The sequence below is a fragment of the Mastigoproctus giganteus genome, chromosome 3 (genome assembly GCF_048544385.1).
Source record: "Mastigoproctus giganteus isolate SK-2022 chromosome 3, ASM4854438v1, whole genome shotgun sequence".
In the NCBI taxonomy this organism is placed as follows: Eukaryota; Metazoa; Arthropoda; class Arachnida; order Uropygi; family Thelyphonidae; genus Mastigoproctus; species Mastigoproctus giganteus.
The window spans coordinates 215,323,960-215,347,738 of NC_143577.1; the positions used below are offsets into that span (position 1 = coordinate 215,323,960).

Genomic DNA, 23,779 nt, shown 5'->3' on the forward strand with positions numbered 1-23,779 from the left:
TACTTTCATGATCTGATCTCTCAATATGATCCCATAGCTATATGTTTTCAACAGACCAACTTTATGCTGCACATTACTCTAGAGATTAAGAACTTCACTTTATATAGAAAAGAGAGAAACTCATTCTCCTCAGCAATCTTAATAAAGATTGCTGTGTAGACACCATGAGCTACTCTGGCAGCCCATCTGCACTGCTCAGAGAACTTCATATCTGCCTGCACTTTTCATTCTCTACCACTGTCACTGTAGTACCACAGAGTTGATATGTTTCCCATATGTAGTACTTTACATTTGTCAATGTTAAACTTCATTTGCCACCTCTCAGCCCATCTGCTCAACCTTTCCAGATCCTGTTGCAGCAGCATAGCATCAGTAGTGTCCTTAATAACCCTGCCAACCTTGGTATTGTCTGCAAACTTGGACATTAAGCTTGATATACCATCATCAATATCATTTATAAATACAGAAAACAATAATGGACCCAACACTGAACCCTGAAGGACTCCACTAATAACATTAGTCCACGATGAGCAGTGTCCATTGATTACCACTCTCTGTCTTCTCCCCCTCAACCATCCCTTTATCCATAGCAGCAATTTGCCTCCAATGCCACACTGCTCCAATTTGTGCAGCAGTCTTCCATGTGCAACAGTATCAAAAGCCTTTCTAAGATCCAAGTATATAATATCAAAGTTATTCCTTGCATCCAGTTCTTTTGTGACTGCATCATAGTATTCAATCCAAGTGGTCAGGCGAGACTTTCCCTTAACAAAACCGTGCTGTGTCCGAACTATAACTGAAGTCTTGTCTAGATGATCCTGCAGTGCTTCTTTAACCACTGCCTCCATTAATTTTCCTGGAACAGAAATTAAACTCACAGGTCTATAATTACTTGTGCCAGCCTTTGATCCTCCTTTGTGAATTGGGGTCACATTTGCACATCTCCAGTCTATGGGTACCTCCCCTGAGTCCAAGGAAGCTCTCATAATTATGACTAAGGGTTTGCTTACTTCCTTTTCTGCCTCCTTTAATATAACTGGATAGATCCCATCTACCCCAGGTGCCTTTCTTGTGTTTATCTTCAACAATTTCTCCGCCACTTTACTCTCAGTTATTACAAGATTATCTAGCTTACTGCCAGAGTTCAATACGCCTCTGACATTCCCCTCACTGAATAACTCCTCATGTGTGAATGTCGGTGCAGAATATTCATTTAGTTCGTTAGCTACCTGAGCAGGATTGTCAACTGTTGAACCATCAATATCCAGTGGACCAATCTGATTCATCCCCTTCCGTCTAGAGTTTACATGAGTAAAGAATTCTTTGCTGTTTTTCTTTTTGCATCCTTTGCCAAAGATTTCTTGTAATCTGCCTTTGCCTGCCTAACCTCCTTTGTAACTTGGTTGCAGACCAGCTTATATGTATCATAGACTTCTGTGTCACATCTTAATTTATATGTATCCCATGTATTTTTCTTCTCTGCCATATGCCTGATTAGTTCATCTGACATCCATTTAGGCCTAAACCTTGAACAATATTTCTTAGTTGGTATGTAAAGCCTAGTAGCTTCCAAGATAAGTTCTTTGAATGCTTCCCATTTTGAATTTGCTGTTGGTAACATCATCAGTTGGTCCCACTGTATAGAATTTAAATACTGTCTCAGACCATCGTAGTCGCCTTTACGAAAGCAAAAACCCTTCCCTTTACCCCTGATGGTAGTTACCTCTTTGAGTAAATCCTAACACAACCCATGTGTTTACTTGTTCCTCAATGACTCCCAGCAGTCTCTGAAATATCCTGCATCTTGTTTTCCAGGCTGCTGCTCATTCCAATAGAAGCAGTGCAAGAATCATTTTCACCTCTGCCAGTGGCTACTGTTAATCTATTAGTCCTTGTATCCCCCCAAGCTAGCAGTTTTCCGACCCACCTAACACTGCCTTGATAGCATCAGCAATTATTCTTGCACCCTTTCTATTTAATTGTATCCCATCCGTGTAGAAGCAGTCTCTCCTGTTAACAAGTACAAACCAGGCTGAAAAAAATTCTACCCCTTGAACCTTGCACAATCTTTCTAGGGCCGAATTGATCGATAAGGCTCTCATCATGTACTCCCTCCTATCGTGCCTGGGCAGAATTGCAAACGCTTTCAAATTCAATCCTAATTCACGGCTTTTTTTCAACAGTGACCGGTACTTGCTAAGTAAATCTGTTGGTCTCCTACTCTTAATATCATTAGAGCCAACGTGTACAAATATATCACCTTTTGTGCCCTTAAAAGATGATATCTGCTCTACAACCTCATCAACCTTTGCCCCTGGCAGACATACCCTGGTCCTGTTCCACCTGTCCTTTTTACAAAGCATGTTCCCCATTTCCCTGACAATAGAGTCACCAACAACCACTAGTTCCTGTGGGACCAGCATATTCTGCCTTGGGGTTGCCGCTGTGTTGCGTGATGACCAAGTGCAAGATCTGGCATTGATGTGGGCAGCTGAGAGCTTGATGGGTCCCTCAATTTAGATCCTTCGAGGGCATCCACCCTGTCCTTCAAGCTCTCATATAGGCCCACAACAACGCTGAGTTTGTCACCTGATTTCCTTACCCTCCTTACATCGTGCACACACACAAAGACATCCCCTATGGCAATATCATGTCCCATATCCGATTGCTCCACAAACATCATGCAAACAGCGCATTTTAAAAGGCTGTGATTCAGAGGGCATCTGCCCCCCTCGGTTCTCCCCTGAGCCACAGCACTCCCATTAGCTTGAGCCTTTTGCTTTGCTGCTCTGGTCTGAGTCATGATTTTGATTTAATTTCAATAAAATTTCAATTTCAGTACAAAATTATAACCCTAAACTTGTATCCCAATACAGTTATAACGCTATATATATTTTTCAGTATCGAGTATTTTCTACAAGTTCCGTTTATATAACTTCCATATCAAGTTATGTATTAATTAATTATGTTACGTTTGTAATCTAAGTCGTTATATGTATTTAGTTGAAAGTACAACTTAATTGACAATGAAGTTTAACAAGATTAATAGATTTTACTGATTAATTGACAATATTATATTATATACTATACTAAGCTTACGCTATCTTGTTCGGGATATAACGTTGTGTCGTATAACAATGGCGGCAAGTTACGAACAGTAAATGTACGGACACTTAAGTATTAATTAACTTTCAAATCTTGCTGTCTCGATTCAGAATAAACTAAGGATCCTGACTAGATCTATAAGCTACTTATAGAAAATAATTTGATGTAACAATTGGTCAATAAAGCGGCTAAATATAGCTAAAAAACTTCTCGCTCAGTGGAGCTGCAACTTGTAACATGTGGATTTTATACCCTTACCGATACTTTTATGCAGTTACAAGGCCGAGTAAAGAATAAATACACCAGATTAATCAGAAAATCACAAAATAATTCTATACTACTAAATTTAAATCAAAAGTTTTAGAAAAAAATAATTTCAAATCAATAAATAAGAAAATCCACTTAGCAGCTTTGAACACGTCTGACTCCCACTAGCCTTGTCAGCAGACATCAATAAATGCTATAAATCTATTGATACCTGCAATGAATTTCACAGTATCACCAACTCACAGTTTTAATTGGTGATTAGTGCAATGCCACACTATTAAAGAAGGGAATTTTTTCTTTCATTAGTTTCGTAATGCCACCTTTGCTACCCATCGTAACAGCTGGACCATCACATGTAACACAAACTAAGTGAGTTTTTAAATAGTTTTCTGTCATATTGTGTGTGAAGACAATCGAGCAAAGAATCAAATATCCATTTTGCAGTAACACTTTCAAGTTCGATCAAGTCCAAAATCAAATTTACAGGAGATTTCATTCCACTGTAAACATACAAGTTAAAACATAAACGATTAAAGTGGATTTCTTGCTCACTGTGGTCAGTTAGTCAATGAAATTTTACTGTTCAACATTAATGATTTTATTAGCCAGATTTTTTCTTATTTCATCACTAATTTGGTTCAAGATGAATGAAAGAATTTGGTTAGTTGAATGAAGAATATGACCCGTGTCAATCCCATTTAATATTTGTATGTTAATCTCTGATTAAAAATTATGAAAAGATGATTTTCTTTGTCCACCTTATATATGGTGCTGTTATTAATTTTTCAGGAGATAAACTCTTTAAATACAGATTTTTTCAAGGGGCTTTTTCTCAGCTTCTGCAAGCAATTTTATAGCAGCTTTATGTCCCGCTGTTTCCTTGTGATTGAAAATTTTTTTCTTAAAGACAATAGCTGTTGTTGTCTACTTTTGCCAAAATAGATAACTTCATTGCCCATTCCTTAGAAATCTTCATGCCCACCTTCTTTTCCATTCCAAGAGTACCAATTTGTTTACGTAATGCACACTAAGTCTCTTATTTTGATAATTTAGCCAATTATACTTTGCACAGAAGTCATTTCTTTGATCAACAGTCCAGCAACTTCGCCAGCCATTTATGTCAGTCATCCTTTGCTATTGGACACAGATACCATCAGAAACAAAAGCAGCCTTTGACACAGTCTCTGTAGTTAAGTTTTCACTTGCATATATAACGAAATCGATATTTTCTCTCAAAATTTCGTTATAAAGAAATATGACCTTTTGACAATGAAAAATAATTCAACATTCAGAAATACAGTAAAAGATGGTAAATTAATCAGAAATAAGTTGGAATAAATAGAGTTTCTAACATTTCAAAACAATTTATTAATACATAACATATGAAGATACATTTTTTTTTTTTATACTTACAATGATGTGCACAAAATGATGATATCCAGCTTTGGACCCAGGGTCCTGAGCTTGATGTCATCATTCTTCTCTTTCTTGGTAATTCCCTTCTACTTCTGACTCTTGTTTTCTCTCTCTCACTCACAGGTAGGGCTTACAATACCAGTATTTTTAATTTATGAAACCGGGATACTGGTATTCCAAAAACAAACACTTTTCTCAATAAATTTTGATCACAATTAGGTGCAATAAAGTAAGGAAAAAAAAACAAGTACTGTAATTACTTGAATTCATGTTTTAAATAAACTTTTATTGCAATAATAAATATTCTGAAAAAAATCATTAAAATACAGTTATTCTAAAAACAAAAAAATACATATTGTTACTACAAAGTTTAGTTATGTTTCAGCATCCACACTACCTGTCCGAATAAAGTGAGCTCTTAAGAAACATAAGCAATCAGTAGTATGATTGTTTAAAAGGGATCTAATTTTAGTACATATAGTATTTGATTAACGGCAGAAAATGCCCTTTCGGATTTTATTCTGATACTATTGTACTGAGATAATCGAAGACGATCTCAGTCCATATTTTCTAGGCTTTGAACTTTTTTAGCAAAAATAGTTAAGTATTTCATTAATTTCTGACTCAAGTTCATCTTTTAAAATCTCATTGGAGTCAGGCAATTTCTTATTTTGGAAAGAATTTGCAGAACACAGATGTTCTGTTCAATGTTGGTCTTCCATGGTTGAATTATGTTCATCATTTTCTGAAGGAGAAAGAAGTTTTATTAAGTGAGGTATAATTTTCACTAATATCTTTACTGAGTCTGGGAGAGAGCAAAGAGTGGGGATAAAGAATAAAGAAGAGAGCAAAGAGTGGGGATAAAGAATAAAGAAGAGAGCAAAGAGTGAAGTTAAGGAATTCTTAGCATTTATAAATGCAAAGAAAAGAAGAACAAATCAGATTGGACCGTTATGTAATAGGTGTGGGATAGTATTAGATACCATAGCTGAAATTGCAGATGAACTCAACAGTTACTTTGCATCGATATTTACATTAAAAAAAAAACCCTTTGTGTCAATGAGATATTATGGAAGTGAAGTTGAAAAAAATGCAATTAATGATGTTGAAATTTCAAATGATTATTTAATGAGAAAACTTTCACGCCTACAGGCGAGTAAGGCTTCTGTGGTTGATGGCATATACCGTTCCATAGCCGAGTGGTCAGGAGCGGGAGGGAGTGCAGTAGCACACGCTCCTTGAGTAGACCGGGGTTCAAGCCCCTGACTGCTGAATACGGTCGATCTGCCAACCTGCACTGGACCAGCGTGGCAGATTATGGTCCACTTCCCTCAGCATGAATTGTTGAGGAGGCTTCCATCCTGCAGTGGGTTGATAATGGCTGCACTTTACCTTTTTTTTTTTTTCTATAATCTTAAAGGAGGCGGCAAGTGAGTCCATTGAACCATTAAGGCTAGTTATGAGAGCATCACTGGACTCAGGAGAGATTCCGTTGGATTGGTGTAAATTGGAACATAAAGGCAGTTCTAGGAGTGTAATGGGAAATTACTGACCGGCCAGTCTTAACTTCAGTAGTAGAGAAAATCATGGAGGCAATGATCAAGGGTGGAATTCAGGATCATTTAGATGGAAATGGAATTCTGTAGAATAAACAGCATGGTTTTGTAAAGGGAAAACCATGTTTAACAAATCTAGTTAGCTATTTTGACAGGTCACTTGTAAGCTGGATTTAGGGAATAATTTCGACATTGTTTATTTGGATTTCAGCAAAGTATTTGACTCAGTCCCACACGAGGAATAACCCACTTTGAGGAATAACCATTTATCACAACCCTCTGCCTGGTGCCCTCAAGCCATCGTGCTATCCATCTAAGGATTTTCCCTATGATTCCAGCCTGCTCCAACTTATAAATGGTTATTCCTCAAATTGGGTTAATGTAAGTAGTGGGGTTCCCCAAGGATCAGTATTGGGACCACTGTTGTTTTTGATTATCTTAAATAACATCTACGAAGGGATGGAGGGTGTGAGGTCTAAACTTGCAGATGATGTAAAGATCAGTAGAGTAGTTAATGATTGCCACCAGGCAGAGCTTTTTCGGTGTGACATAGTTGTTGTTGTTGTTTGTTATTTGGTTTTTAGGAGCATTAACAGCTAAGGCCATATTGCTCCAGGAATATGCGGTGGTCATTCCCTGACCTTTCTGCATCCTCCATATTTGGTGGTGACGGGCTCGAACTCTGGTCTAATCAAGAAGCGTGTACACACCGCTGCTCCTTCCCCCCTGGCTACAGAGGCCCCTGGTGTGACATAGATAGACTTCCGGGATGGTCAGAAAAGTGGCAGCTATGCTTTAATTCAGCAAAATGCAAGGTGAACAGCCTGGGGAACACTTGGGGAACAGCATCCCCAAAATAACTTATACACTTGGTGGAGTTGAACTACAGTCAGTAGTGGAGGAATGAGACTTAGGAGTTATGATACAGTCAGACATGAAGTTGTCCAAGAATTGTGGACAGGTTGCAATGTTGCATGGTGTCCTATCGATGATTTATCGAACATTTGCTAGGAGAGATAATGACGTACGCATAATTACATATAGTTGATTTTATAACCTTTATGTGATTAAATTATAAACAATTTTTTTTTTTTTTAATTAATACCGAAAAACCAGTATTTCTTTGTATCAATACTGGTATTTCAATACCAGAAAAAAAATGGCCGGGATTCCGGTATTCGAGATCCCGTGTATTGTAAGCCCTACTCACAGGGTAACTCAGCATGTTTTTTTTTTTTTTTGCAAAATATTTGGTTATCTTTTGTTGTATACTGGATTTTAGTTGATTATTTTGCATAAGGCATGAGACCACTAACCCATTCACTAGTGAACTGCCGAAGTAGATAACTGGCATCGTTTTAATCTTACATCCTATTGTGAATACCTTCACAATGAGCTGCCGTGGTATTGAACTACCTTGAATAAGTAATGCTTCACCAATGGAGAACACTAATGTTACTTATTCTCGGCAGATGCCATCATATTAGTGTAACATTAGTCTTCTCCATTTGTGAAGAATTACTTATTCAAGGTAGTGCAATACCATGGAAACTCACTGTGAAAGTATTCACAATATGAGATAAATTAAAACAATGCCAGTTATCTACTTCGTCAGTTCACTACGGACAAAACATGGTGCAATTGGACTAATCTGTTCACTAATGGATTTTAGTATACATCGGTCATTAAAAATTGTCCACATTTGATTTAACATTTCCTTCACACTGCAGGCCTTGAAGTTTCAAAAGCTGCCAACATTTCGTGTTTAGAAGGTTTAATATACTTTTGTTGGCCTCATTTTCCTTCTCTTGTCGTCGATATTCTCACTAGTTCTTTGAACTAATTCTTAAATTCGAATTTTTTTTTTTTTTTTTGAAATTGACCAAAATGTCAGAGTCATTCAGATATTCAGGTGCTGTGACCATGTAACCAGAGATATGGAAGATCTACGGAAAAGTGTGGATGATACACTTTTGTGAAAAAATAGATGATTATCTGTCAGGGTCATTGTCAAGAAAATCACTCTCTTCTAATTCTCGAACAGGGCGCTTACGGTAGAAGGTTGACCAGAGCAGCACTGATTGCCTGAAGGCCAGAAATGCATATTGTCTCATAATCTGTTCATTATTTGAAAATTTTCTTTGCTCAACGGAAACTATTTTAAATGTAATTACCAAGGGAAATTCAAATTCGCTACAAAGAAGTTCGGTAAACAGAGGTCTGACCGAGTAATTTAAAATTCTAAAAATGGTTATAAAGGTTTATATAGAAAATATCTTAACAATAGACAGTGAAAATGCAAATTTAGTTAAATAACTTTAAGTTTATTTGAATCACGTGAAAAAAATTTACTGAATGTTACAAATTTCGACATGTACTGCATCAAAATGACACAAGTCAGTGTTAATAAAGGTGCCAGTATGCCGTACCATTGTTTACCGTCCCAAAGAAAGCACCCCTTATATCCTAGAAGACCTTGAAGAACTAATTGATCAAAACAGAATCCAGTTCTGTATGTTTGGTGACTTTAATGGCTACCATCTGTTAAGGGGATCCTACCAAATGAGGAAAATTAATAGAATTATAACTAAACTCTCAGAGCCTTACTCTCCTGAATACTGGCTCCCATACTTATGTACACTTACTTATAGGATTGACTTCAGTCATCGATTTCATATATTTTACAAACTTATTGCCAAAAATTTCTTGACAATACTAAATGATCCTGTCAATAGCGACCATACTCCATAATTAGAAAATTTATCACAAAAATAGACGAGAACTATCTTCTTTCGACAAAATTGAAAATGCTTTCAAAGAAGAATTTTCTAAAGTATCTGCAACACCTGCATACAGTCCTTCTTTTCAAATAATTAAAAATACAGTAAAAAAATTTTAACTTTAATAACTTGCTTAACTCTGCGTTATCAACCCCTCACAATGTCTGAACTATGAGAATCAGCCAAACGATAAACAATAGTGCTGTTGTTCTGTTCTCAGTGGACTTTACCATATAATGCTGAAACATTTATATGGTAAATTCTTGATTAGGAAGTTTTCTTTTAACCAGCAAATTGTCAATTATTGGAACAACTTGTTCCAATAGTTTGAAGAATCCAAAGATCAACTGGATAGTTATTTATGTGAGGAGAAAAGTTCATTATTTGTTTTGTATTTTCTTCTCTCTCTCTCTTTTTTTTTTTTTTTTTTTTAGCCAGTGTAGCAAAAGCCTATGCCTTCCTTACACTTTATGGCTAATACTAATATAGCAGTTTCAGATTACAAGTTTATTATAAAACAGCAATGAAAAAAATGCAACAAGTCTATGAAAACTAAACTAGTTATTACATATAAAAAAGATCAAAATCATGGAAATCTAGTATCTACGATAATAAACAAAAAGAAGTTATACTGGTTAGACCATGGATAAGTCACATCCACATTTGCATCTATCTGATCCGACAGAATGCCCAACCTACAATACAAAGTTCAGCATATACTTATTAACTGTTCCATACACAACAGAAATAGACAGACAGCTATCTGTGGGTCATTTTCCATAATGAGTATGCCTTTCACATTAGCCCAACTATTAGCTAATACATCAGGTGTAGTCAAAATGTTTACCTATCTCAAAGTAATGGGATGCTAATGCACTTTAAGGTTTAGTCGCAAACCTTTTACAAAACCACACGTTACCTTTCATCATGGATTAAGTGCATTTTGGCCCTGCTGCCCTTGCACCATTAAGCCCAAACAAACAACAATGTGTACGGCTTCTGGGAAGTCCATATGTTTGTTGTTAGGACTGCGTTTTGAAGGATACTTCAACTGTGTCTTAGTTAGGAATTAATGTGCAAAATTTTCTGAAATTGTCTTAATTTTTTTTTTTTCCAGTATGTTCTATCATCTGTTCTCTATTTTTTCCAACTAATTGTAGATACAGTTTATAAAAGATAGCACACAAAAAAGTACATCAAAAATGTGAGAACTTTTTAAATTCTGATTCGATGTTTTGATAATAATTTTGCACTAATATTCAGCAGTCGAGTCAAATTAACAATGTGTTACTGTTTAAAAGCACTTACGTGAAAAAATTTTTATTACTACAAAACTTCAAAATTCTACAACAAAAAAATGCTCTTCACGGAGCCTGCTGCTGTCAGGAACTCTCATGAAAGTTAAAATTCCTTAAAATTTAATATTAACTAATTTTTTTTGAGTATTTAATATTCTTTTCACAAAACGTTTTGATCTTCGTATGGAAATTTACTTATGAAATTTTTTTAAAATCATTTTTGGTACATATTTATTTTTCAATTTTAATGCACTTTATGTAGCTTTAATATATTTATTGCTCTTCTAGTAATGGAACAAAATATCGAACAGCTAGAGCAGACTAGTATGATGTCTGCAGATTTCAGGATACGCAAAACGCAAGTAAGTGTTGATAACAGATAAACTGTGAAATAATATAGATCCATAAAATTTATACTAAAATATTTCCCTGTGATGTGCAAAGTTTTTTTTATATGATACAGTGCAACCTTGATATAACACTAGGTTTGGGACAACTTGAACACCCTTATAATGTGTTCATAACATTATGTTTATAATGTTATAAACAGGCTTCCAGGACAGCTCATAGGATTTTGTCAATGATATACAAGAATTTTTCTAGCAAGGATAAGGAGGTGATTATCCATTATATAAGGCAGTGGTTACACCAGATCTTGAGTACTGCATACAGATCTGGAGGCCTTGTTTTAGGATGTAGAGCTCCTGAAATGGGTAAAGAGAAGGACAATGAGATTAGTGAGGAGAACAAAGGGGTGTTCTTATCAAGAAAGTCTTCAATTCTGCAAATTGCAGCATCAGAAGAATAAGCACCTGTGAGATGATCTCATTGAGGTGTTTTAAGGTGTTGATTGGATTGAGCAAGCTCAATGAAGGATGTAGAGTTGCTAGAATGAGTACAGAGAAAGGCAATGAGATTGGTGAGAGGAACAAAGGGGTTCTTTTACAAAGAGAGGCTTAAATTCTGCAAGTTGCAGCATATGGAGACTAGGCACCTGTGAGGTGATCTGATTGAGGTGTGCAAGGCCTTGAATGGTTTGAGCAGGCTCAATGCTGATGGGATACTTCCACTTGCTCAGATAAAGAACCTGGAGGGACATAGATTCAAATTGAGGAAAGACAGTTGTAGAATAGATGTGTGGAAGATTGCCTTTAGCCAGCGGGTAGTTGATTGCTGGAACATACTTTCATCTGTTGTTGTGGAAGTTGATAGCTCAAATAAATTTAAGGCTGAATGAACTAGACAAACATTTGGAGTGACCAGATGGGTAAAAATGGAAAGGTTTTTTTTTTTTTTTTTTGCTGATGCTCTATAACAGTGGTTTCCAAACTTTGTTACTATGCCCCCTTTAAAAAAAAATCTAATCTTGGTGCCTCCCCCCCCCCTTATTGCATAAAATTATAGACACAATGGTGAAAAATGTATTAATACAAAAAATGGGGAAAAAAAAAACGTAATTGACGGAATAATAACAAGGTTTTACTATATATATATATTCATTTTTAAATTAATTTGATTTTAATGTGATGGATGTGCTTGTTTATTAGCACAAAGTTTATCAAATCTAGGTGTCATTGAGGAGAGTGCTACTCGTAGCTCTTTTTCTACTACTAAACGGGCTCGATATTTGCATTTCATTGCAGATAATGCAGAAAATCCCATTTCGCATAAATATGATGTTATGAATGGCAGCAGTACTAGCATCGCTTTGCTTGACAAAGTATTATATTCTTCACTTCGATTCAACCAAAATTGAACTAGGGTTTCACTGTGAAATTTTTGTTTCAATGAAGTATCGCATGATAATTCTATCAATTTTTTCCTTTCCAATAGTTGTCAATCCAAATTCATCATCTTGTTCATTGACAAATGGATTCTGTATCCACGTGAACTTTGTAAAATCAAGATTTTCAAAATAATGTGAAAAGTGCATTAGCAAACCATCCAAGTGTTCAGTAAATAGATTTTTGTTTGCTTCAATATTAACTCTGGCGCAGAAATTATTTAAAAGTGGAAACATGTCGGACTTATTTTTTTGTAAATTTGATTTCCATAGCTCCATAATTTTTTTATGAATGTTTTCACTTTGTCTTTTTGAATCAGTGAATGCATTTGTGGTCCTTGCATTGATTTATTCAAAACACTCAATTTTCCAAAAATTTCAACCAAATAGGCAAGTTTAACAATAAAGTTATCATTCCTAAAAAAATTTGCTTCTTCATTACGATTTTCATCAAGAAAAATTGCAATCTCTTCTTTGAGTTCAAACACCCTTTGAATCACTTTTGCACAAGATAGCCAGCACACTTCACAATAGTATAGAAGTGAGGTATAATTAGCTTCCATATCTTCACAGCTTTGCAAACAACCTAACTTTTAAAGGATTTTTTTTTTTTTTTTTTTTTTATGTAGTTTATAACTTTTGTAACTATGTTGTTAAGTTCCTTGCTCATATTTTTTGACACAAGAGCTGCTCTGTGAAGCATGCAGTGTGTCCAGATAACTTCGGGTGCTTTCTTTTTAACTAATACTTGAAGACCTGCCTTGTGTCCTGACATTGACTGTGCTCCGTCAGTACTGAGTCCAATGCAGTTATTCCACTTTATGTCGTTCTCATCAAAAAAAAGTGTCAATTATATTAAAAATTTCATTGGATGTGGCCTTTCCAGGAATGGGGTTCCAAAATAATATATCTTCCATTATATTAGTTTCTGCAACATATCGAACATATGCAATTAAATGAGCATCTTTAGCTACATCAGTTGCCTCATCTACTTGTATGGCGAATTTCGAAGTACACAGTCAAGAAACTAACTGATCGCAAAGATCTTCAGATATATCATCGATTCTTCTACCAACTGTATTATCAGCGAGCAGTATTTGTCGCAACTGTTTTGCATATGATTCACCGAACATTATTTTAACCATATCAATAGCTGCTGGCAAAATTAGAGTTTCTCCTATTGTGTGTGGTTTTTACATTTCGCGATTCTCTAAGAAACTTGGTACAACGCTAGAATTGCATTTGATGGAACAGAAACTATTTTTTTGAACGTTTGCTTTTGTTTATTAAACTCCTCTAATTTTCTTTGAAAAAATTCTATGGGCTTACCAACATATTCAGAATGCATAGTTTTAAGGTGCCATTTTAATTTGCCTGGTCTCATACCATCTGCAGCCAAACTTTCGTACAAAACAAACACATTGGTTTTTCCAAGCCATCTGTAATAACACTTGTGAATCCTAATGATAAATAGGATGAATCGTACTTTCTTGTCATGGGAGTTCGACCTCCTTGTTCCCTGTTGCTTGTATTCCCACTACCTTTACTTGTATGAGCATCAGTATCTTCATTATTAGTGCATTTTCTCTCGTAACCAGTCAAAAATTTATCCATTCGTCCAAAAATATTAGGATTAAATTTATATTCTTAAAAAATACAACTTCTAAATTACTAACGATTATTATCAGTAAGTAATCACGCCAAAAACAATAAAAAACACAATTGCACACCACTGAAACTATATTTTCAACCATGCAGCTAATGCTATACTATGCAATCTACCTATATATGTCATACATAGTGTGCACTAAATTATATATATTACATTACATCATATCAATCATAATTCATTCATCTATTTCAGCAAAATATAATATTTTTTTTCCAAATAAATGTTTATCTCACGTTTATATCGAAGTTCGAGTGAGATAGGTGACGGTAAATGCTTTAAAAAATAGGTTATAAAATTTAATGTTATGTTATGAAAGTTTATTTATATGTATATATTTTTTTATTTATATATGTTATGTTATGAAAATTACATTTCTGTTAAACTTTTTGTGCCTCCTTTTGCACTAGTCCGTGCCTCCCAGTTTGGCAATCGCTGCTCTATAAGCTTTCTTTCTTGCATCATATGCCTCAACTAACACTAATGGGATTCTTCCTTCTGCTTATACTACCCACATGAGTGAGCATAAATTCAAATCGAGGAATGTTGGTTGCAGAATAGATGTGCATAAGTTTGGGTTTAACCAGCGAGTGTTGATTGGTGGATCAAACCTCCATCTGTTATTGTTGTGGAAGTGGATGGTTTTAATAAATTCAAGGAAGAACTAGACAAACTATTGGAGGGGATGGATAGGTGAAATGGAATGAGGTTTTTATTATTATTATTATTATTATTAATTTTTTTTTTTTTTTTTTTTTTTTTTTGGCTGAAGCTGTATAAGCTTGCCTTCTTGCATCATTTGCCACTAAACAAAAATAAATTTACCCAGTTTTTCCCCCCTGCTTTTTAACATGAATACACAATGCCCAAAATATGATCCATTAATCAGGCATTTTAAATAAGCAAATTTCATTTTGCACAATTTTTTTTTTCCATTTTAGTTTTGCTGTTTTGCCATCAGTGGATGAAATGAGTTAAATGGCAAGTGCTGCACTACTGCAGTGTTTTTAAAATAAAAATATTAAACATCAGTACTTTATACAGTGGGGCCTCACATACGAGGCCCCATACGACGAACTTTTCATACCACGAACCCGGATTTTAACCTCTTCCCTTACTATTTTTCCCTTATTTTCGGGTCAAAAAAATACTAATTTTTTAAATAACAATTTTTATTGTTTTTATGCTGTGTATACGGCTCCACCAGTCAACACTCGCTGGTTATGGAATAAATTGAAATATTCAATAAGATATTCAATGTTATCTATTCCTAGAATTATTATCCTGATCAGAACTGCAATATTCTCCAGTCATTATCCATAATCAGTTCTTCATTATTAATTATCCATAATTAATTCTTGAAAACGAACAGTGCAACACAGTGCTCAGGAAAGAACACCAGGCGACAACAATATGCAAGGTACCTCTAATTCAGCCAATGGACCAGAATGTTGTTGTTGTTATTTGGTTTTTAGGAGCATTAGCAACTAAGGCCATATTGCTCCGGGATATGCGGTGGTCATTCCCTGATCTTTCCACATCTTCCGTATTTGGTGGTGACAGGCTTGAACCCCGGTCTAATCAAGAAGTATGTGCTACGCACTGCTGCTCCTTCCCACCTGGCTACGGAGGCGCCAAAGGACCAGAATGTCATAGCACACTTCAAGAAGCTCTACACCAAAGCACTTTTCATCAGGTGCTTTGAAGTTTGCCATGCTTCCAGCTTCGTGACATTGAGGAAATTTTGGAAGGAAGTATTTAACATTGTGCATGCCATTAGACTCATAGAAAAAGCTTGGCGTGAAGTCACTCAGTAACCTGAACTCTGCCTGGAGAAACCTGTGACCAGCCTGTGTTCAAGGAGAATAACCTAATAATGGAGCCCAAGTCATGAAGGACATTGTGGCAGCAGCTAAGGACCTGGAGTTGGAAGTGGAATAAGAAGATGTGGAGGAGTTAATAGAGGAGCATGAAGTGCAGCTGACCACGCAAGAATTGAAGGAGTTGCATAAACATCAGGTTGGGGAAATGGGAAAAAAATGCTTCCTCAGAGGAAGAGAAAAAGGAAAACATCACCAAAGGTCCAATGCCTTCAGCTACTATCAAAGAGATTCTTTAGGACTGGAAGAAGCTTCACAACAGGGTATTGGAGTGGCACTCCAACACAACTGAAGTGAAACAGGGTGGGGGACCTCTACAATGACATAGCGCTTCACTACTTCAGGAGCCTCCTTAAAAAGAGAGAAAAGCAATCGACACTGGATAGATTCTTCAATGCTAAAAAGCAGAAACATGCAGAAGAACATGAAGAACCTGTGAGCATGAACCATGAAGAAGAATAAATAGTGTATGTAAATGGTGGCTTTTTTTTGTGGAGGGTCCGGTACCAATTAATTTATTTCCCATAGGATACTATGGGAAATCACATTTCGCCACGAATTAAGTTTGTGGTACGAGGCCCCACTCTATACTTAAAAAATAAAATTTTAAAATTGTCATTTCTTATGAGAATCCAACCCTTCAAAATGAGATGTGTTTACAGGAAACCTAATTTATGGTATAGTGCACAAATAGGAAACAAAGAACAACTCAGCCACATAATCATATGCCACATAATTTAATGGCCTTGTATCTGAGCAATCTTATGCAATGGGTACAAAAAAAAATTTCTAATAGGTATCTTAATTGCATTGTGTTATGCAATTAAGATATTTATGGAATCATCACATTGGCAAAAAAAAACATCTCGGAAATAATTTTCCATAGAAAATAGTGTGGCACAGTTGTGTTGCATTCTGAATCAGACTATGGGACTTTCAGTAGCTGGTACTGGTTCTTCCCACCCTTCTCGGAGCTAAATGTTTAGTTTTGAGCATCCTGTATGCAATTAATGTTTCCTTGATATATTTTTTATGACATCTCTAATCGAGGCAAGAAAATGAATATCTAGTAATTACTCTTTGATAACTATTGTTTATAAAAATTCAGTTGTTTAATTGATAGAATATATCACAGAAGATAATATAATAGCTCAGTAGTCCACAATTTAGAAATTATTTAGTAGCTGTTTCTGCTCCCTGAGATATAGAGCTTGCTTCTTATATAGATGCAAACTCTGTGAAACTGTGTCGCTGTGAAATCCATGTTTTGCCATAAACCAGAAGTTCCCAAACTTTTGTCTTAAGCCCCTTTAAAATTTTTAATAAATTTCACATCCCCTCCAAGTTCCAGAAAAAGTGCAGATAAACAGATTTGACCTAAAATTTTGCTCTGAATATACTGTACATACTTTTATAAACGAAGTGATATGTATGAGGCTATATAAGTGATAATAAAAGAGCAAAGAACAATAAAAAAAAAAGGTAAAGACATCTTTTATAAATTAATATACAATTCAATACATTAATCCAAACGAAATAAAATACAAATAATAAAAATAAATAAAAAGTTCTTCATGCAAACAAGTGCATCCCACACTCTGGGAACCTCTGCCATACTCTTTCTGTTTTTTTAACATCACCCCTTACAATTGTAATTGTCATCCGAATAACTTAAGTATATGGCAATATTTCTTACAGATTGCATCAGATAAGATTGACACACGTAGCTGATGTAATATTGCATCATCTGTTACTTTCAGCTATATAAGCATGCTCTACAAGAGATGCAGTCATTCCTTGCTTGTGTCAGGATGGCAAGTTACGTGCAGTTGACGCCACGAAGAAAGCGTGCTATTGTTGCTTTATGTGAGGAAGGATATTCTTCCCATCATATTGCTTATAGAGTCTTGTAATCAGTCGACAGTGAGTAGATTTCTTTCCAAACTCAAGAATAAAGGAACCAGACTCAAATGAGTCTCTACACTTAAGCAGGACCGTGTTTTGAAGCACTTATGTCTTAAAAACCGTAAAGCGTCTTTGTCTGAGCTGAAAAGAAAATGTGAAGAACATACAGGAGTGGTAGCAAGTGCAGTAACGGTCAGAAGACACCTCTTCAAAAATGGACTAGTAGCCCATCCTAAGAATAAACCGCTCCTCACACAAAAAATGAAAAAGGGTAGATTAATTTGGTGTAAGGACTGGTCAAATGGACCCCCAAATGGATATTGTAAAGCATACATCATCTTTTAAGGGCACAAAGGGTGATATTGTTGTACACGTTGGCACCAATGACATTAAGAGTAGCAGATCTGCAGATTTACTTAACAAGTACAGGTCAATGTTGCAAAAAAGTCGTGAATTAGGGTTAAATTTGAAAGTGTCTGCAATTCTGCCTAGACACGATAGGAAGGATTACATGATGAGAGCCTTGTCAATCAATTCAGCCCTGGGGGAAATGTGCGAGGCTCAAGGTGTAAAATTTTTTTCAGCCTGGTCTGTTCTTGTTAACAGGAGAGACTGCTTCTACAGGGATGGGATACACTTAAATAGAAAGGGTGCAAGAATATTTACTGATGCTATCGAGGCAGTATTAGGTGGGTTGGAAAACTGCTAGTTTGGGGGGATTCACAGACTAAAAGGTTAAATGTAACTGCAGGCAGAGGTGAAGGTGATTCTTGCACTACTCTATTAGAATAAGCAGCGGCGTGGAGCGAGGGGTGTTGGGGGTTTCAGGGACTGATGGCAATCATCGTGAAACAGGTGGGTATATGGGATGTGTTAGGGTAACTAATAATAAGAATAGATACATGTATACTTGTGGAGCAATATGGCCTTAGTTGCTAATGCTCCTAAAAACCAAATAACAACAACATGGATACTTGCATGTATACCTATCCTAGAAGTATAGTAAATAAATTTGATGAATTTGAAGTGTTGGTCAAGACATCAAAGGCAGATATTGTTGGGATACAGAGACGTAGTGTCACACAGATATAAGGAATGCAGAACTGGAATTTGGGGAGTACAATGTGTAAAGAAAGGATAGGAAGGGATATGATAGGAAGGGAAAGGATAGGAAGGAGAGTACAATGTGTAAAGAAAGGATAGGAAGGAAAGGATATGCTGTTAATTAAGAAAAACATAAAATCAAAAGAAGTGCATCCAGTTGATATAGATGAACAGTGCACTGTTGAGTCAGTTTGGTGTGACATAAGCACTGCGAAAGCAAAAATAAGAGTAGGAGTGTGTTATAGGCCTAATGCCAACATCGAGACATGATGTTGAAGAAATGTACACCGAAATTGAGAGTCTTCTAGATGAGCAGAAAACCCACTTCACTATTATTATGTGGGGCGTCAATGCTAAGGTTGGAAAAAGACAAAACAGCACAGAAAGGGAAACTATAGGAAATTTTGAATTGGGGAAAGAAATGAAAGAGGCAAAAGACTTGTGGAATTTGCAGAATCTCAAGGATTGTCAGTAATGAACACTTTTTTCAAGAAAACGGTGAACAGAAAGTGGACATGGAAGAGTCCAAATGGATTAACAACTGATGAAATCTTCATTGTCACTAACAGAAGATATATTGTGAATGATGTTACTGTCCTGAATAATGTAAATGTTGGAAGTGATCACAGAATGGTAAGATGTACACTTGATATAGATGTAGGAAAGGAAAGGAAAAAACTGACTAGAGTAAATAATACAAAAGTCTTTGAAATAACAGAAGAGGAGAAAAAGCAGTATGTACTGGAACTGAAGAACAAGTTTGAGCTTCTGCAGACTGCTCAGGACAAAGATATTGACGAGGAATATTACAACTTTCTGAAAGTGATAAAGCCCAAGAAACCTAAAGGGAAACAGAAATCCAAAGAAGAAAAAATTAGTCAAGAAACACTTGTTATGATGAACCGAAGGCAAAAGATGAAGAGCAAGGTAAACACTGACAAGGAAAAAATTGAGTATACTGAGTTATGCAAAGCCATTAAAAAGAGACTCAGAGAGGACATAAGAAGATTTAACACAAGAAAAGTAGAACAAGCATTAAGGGGAAACAAAGGATTTAAATCAGCAGCCACGTGCAGTAATACAGAAAGACAAATGATACTGAAACTGAAGAATAGCGATGGTTTACTTATAAACAGCAGAGAAGGCATAATTCAAATAGCAGAAGACTACTATAGAGAATTATACAAGGAGCGAGGGAATGATGCCAGCAGTGGGGAAGATGGATTTCAAATTAGCAACATACCCGACATTCTTCCTGATGAGGAAAACAAGCATTGAAGAAAATGAAGAAACCAGAAAGCTCCGGGCGAAGATGAAGTTGCTGTAGAGTTGTTAAAACTGGGAGGAAGAGACATAAAACAAAACCTGGCAAGGCTCTTCACAAAGTGCATTAGAACAGGTGTGATGCCTAAGCAGTGGAATAATGCAATCATAGTTTTGCTGCATAAGAAAGGAGATAAATCAGAAATTGGAAATTATAGACCAATTAGCTTGTTATCCCACATCTACAAGTTGTTCACAAGGGTCATTACTAACAGATTAGAAAGAATACTTGATGAGAATCAACTGAAAGAGCAAGCTGGCTTTAGGACAGGATTCTCAACTATGGATCACCTTCACGTAATATCACAGCTAATGGAGAAAGCAAATGAATATAAAACACCATTATGGCAGGCATTTGTGGATTATGAAAAGGTATTTGACTCCATACAGCATAAGGCAATGTTTCAGGCACTGGAAAGACAAGGCATAGATACCCCATATATTATGATTTTGAAGAAAATATATGAGAGTGCTACCTCCTTTATTAGACTAGACAAAGACAGTAGGAAATTTAAAATCGAGAAAGGAGTTCGACAAGGAGACACAATATCTCCGAAACTGTTTACTGCTGCCCTTGAGGAAGCTTTCAGAATATTAGACTGGTCGCAGAAAGGAGTCAATGTGAACGGAGAGTACCTAAACTATTTACGATTTGCAGATGACATTGTGGTTATAAGCTACGATCCCAAAGAATTAGAGGAAAATCTTAATCAGTTATGCACAGTTAGTAAGGATTTTGGACTAAAGATGAATATGGCTAAAACAAAAGTAATGATGAACAAGTATGCCACAGAAAGGGAAATAATGATTGAAGGAGCAGTAATTGAAAAGGTGGAGTCATATACTTATCTGGGACAAGTTATTAGCTGTAATAATGATAAATGGCTGGAAGTCAAAAGAAGAATAAGTTTTGGATGGATAGCATTCAGGAAATATAGTCACATACTGAAGAGCAATATCCCAGTTTGTCTGAAACGTAAAATAATGAACCAATGTGTACTCCCCACCATGACTTATGGAAGTGAAACTTGGGCACTCACCAAAAGAATGGAAGAGAAGCTGAAAACTACACAGCGAAGAATGGAACGAATTATATTGGGAATGAGACTGTTAGATAAGAAGAGAAACACATGGATTAGGCAGCAAACTCAAGTGAAGGATATTCTTATCAAAACTAAAGAACTAAAATGGTCTTGGGCAGGACACATAGCTCGAAGACATGATGACAGATGGACTAAGAAAATAACAGAATGGTACCCAAGAGGAGCTAAAAGAAAAGCTGGAAGACAAAGGCGGAGATGGATAGATGAAATTGATGAGTTTGTGGGTAGTAAATGGATGGCCAGTGCTCAAAACACAAGGAACTGGAAAGTTGCCAGAGAGGCCTTCATCCTGCAGTGGATTGAAAATGGCTGATGATGATGATAGGCCTAATGACTTGAATGAGTACAATGAACAGTTGTACAGAGAAACAGAGTGGGCTAGTAAATCAGAATGTCTTATAATGGGGGTTTTAACTTCCTAGATATAGACTGGAATGTATGGGTTGGTCACTCGCACACTAGTAAGACTTTTGTGGATTTATTGGATGATTTTTTTCTGCAGCAGCATGTTCGAGAGGCAACCAGAGAGGGTAATACTCTTGATCTGGTTATCAGCAGCGTACTGATGCGAGATTTACTTAAAGATATAATTACCATCAGCGGTAAAGGAAGGGGTTTTTGCTTCCGTAAAGGTGATTATAGTGGTCTCAGACAGTTTTTAAATTCTGTACAGTGGGACCAACTGATGATGTTACCAACAGCAAATTCTAAGTGGCATGCATTCAAAGAATTAATAGTGGAAGCTACTAAACGTTTCATACCTATTAAGAAATATTGTTCAAGGTTTAGGCCTAAATGGTTATCAAATGAACTAATAAGACTTGTGGCAGAGAAGAAAAATGCATGGGATGCATATAAATTATCAGGCAACACAGAAGTGTATGATATATATAAGCTAATTTGTAATCAAGTCACAAAGGAGGTTAGGCAGGCAAAGGCAAATTACGAGAAATCTTTGGCAAAGGATGCTGAGAAAAACAGCAAGGATTTCCTTACTTATATAAACTTTAAAAGGAAGGGGATGAATTTGATTGGTCCACTTGATATTGATGGTTCGATTGTTGATGATCCTGCTCAGATAGCAATCAAACTGAATGAGTATTTTGCATCTACATTCACACATGAGGAGTTATTAAGGTTTGAAAATGCCACAAGGTTATCAAATTGTAACGGTGCTTAATATTTTGTAATAACTGAGAACAAAGTTGAGGAGAAATTGATGAAGTTAAACATAAGAAAGGCACCTGGGGTGGATGGTATCTATCCAGTTATATTAAAGGAGGCGGCAGAGCAACTAAGCAAACCCTTAGCCATAATTATCAGAGCATCCTTGGACTCAGGGGACTTCCCCACAGACTGTAGATGTGCAAATGTGTCCCCAATTCACAAAGGAGGATCAAAGGGTGACACGAGTAATTACAGACCAGTTAGTTTAATTTCTGTTCCGGGTAAAGTAATGGAGTCACGGGTTAAAGATGCATTGCTGGATCATCTAGACAAGACTGCAGCAATAATTCAGACACAGCATGGGTTTGTTAAGGGAAAGTCTTGTCTGATAAATTTGATAGGATATTATGATGTGGTTACAAAGGAACTGGATGCAAAAAATAATTTTGATATCATATATTTGGATTTCAGGAAAGCTTTTGACACTGTTGCGCATGGAAGACTATTGTACGAATTGGATCAGAATGGTATTAAGGGTAAGTTGCTACAATGGATAAAAGGATGGTTAAGTGCGAGAAGACAGAGGGTGGTAATCAATGGGTGCTGCTCTTCTTGGACTAATGTTATTAGTGGAGTCCCACAGGGTTCGGTGTTGGGTCCACTATTGTTTTGTATATTTATCAATGATATTGATGAAGGTATATCAGGCTTAGTATCGAAGTTTGCAGATGATACAAAGGTTGGCAGGGTTGTTAATGACAGTAATGGCAGTGTGTTACTGCAACAGGATCTAGAAATTTTGGGCAGATCGGCTGAGAAGTGGCAACTGAAGTTTAACATTGAAAAATGCAAAGTACTGCATATGGGTAGAAGTAACCCCAGAGAAACGTACCCACTGTGTGGTACTACACTTAAGGTGGTAGAAAATGAAAAGGACCTGGGAGTAATTGTGCAGTCAGATATGAAGTTTTCTGAGCAATGCAGACAGGCTGCCAGGACAGGTCATGGGGGGTTGTCAATGATATACATGAATTTTGTTAGCAGGGAAAAGGAGGTGATTGTCCCTCTGTATAAGGCAATGGTCAGGCCACGCCTTGAGTACTGCATGCAGGTTTGGAGGCCTCATTTTAGGATGGATGTAGATTTGCTTGAGCGTGTACGGAGAAGGGCAACAAGATTGGTGAGGGGAATGAAGGGATCCTCTTACCAGGAGAGGCCTAAGTTCTGTAAATTGCAGCAGCTGGAGACTAGGTACCTGCAAGGTGATCTGATTGAGGTGTATAAGGCCTTGAATGGGTTGAGCACGCTGAATTCTGATGGGATCCTTCCACTTTTTCAGATTACGAACCTAAGGGGCCATAAATTCAAATTAAGAAAAGACAGATGTAGAATAGATATGTGGAAATTTTGCCTTTAGCCAGCG

The 23,779-nt window shown here is 36.4% G+C and overlaps 1 protein-coding gene across 3 annotated transcripts in view; it reads left to right on the forward strand.

The window, feature by feature from the left end:
• Syx1A (Syntaxin 1A) overlaps window positions 1–23,779 on the forward strand; it is a 483,435-nt gene that overhangs the window by 363,451 nt on the left and 96,205 nt on the right. For all 3 annotated transcript variants that reach the window (XM_090369620.1, XM_090369618.1, XM_090369619.1), the window contains exon 5: window positions 10,711–10,784. In XM_090369620.1, coding sequence (XP_090225746.1) covers window positions 10,711–10,784 — 74 coding nt within the window. The remainder of the gene's footprint in view (window positions 1–10,710; window positions 10,785–23,779) is intronic.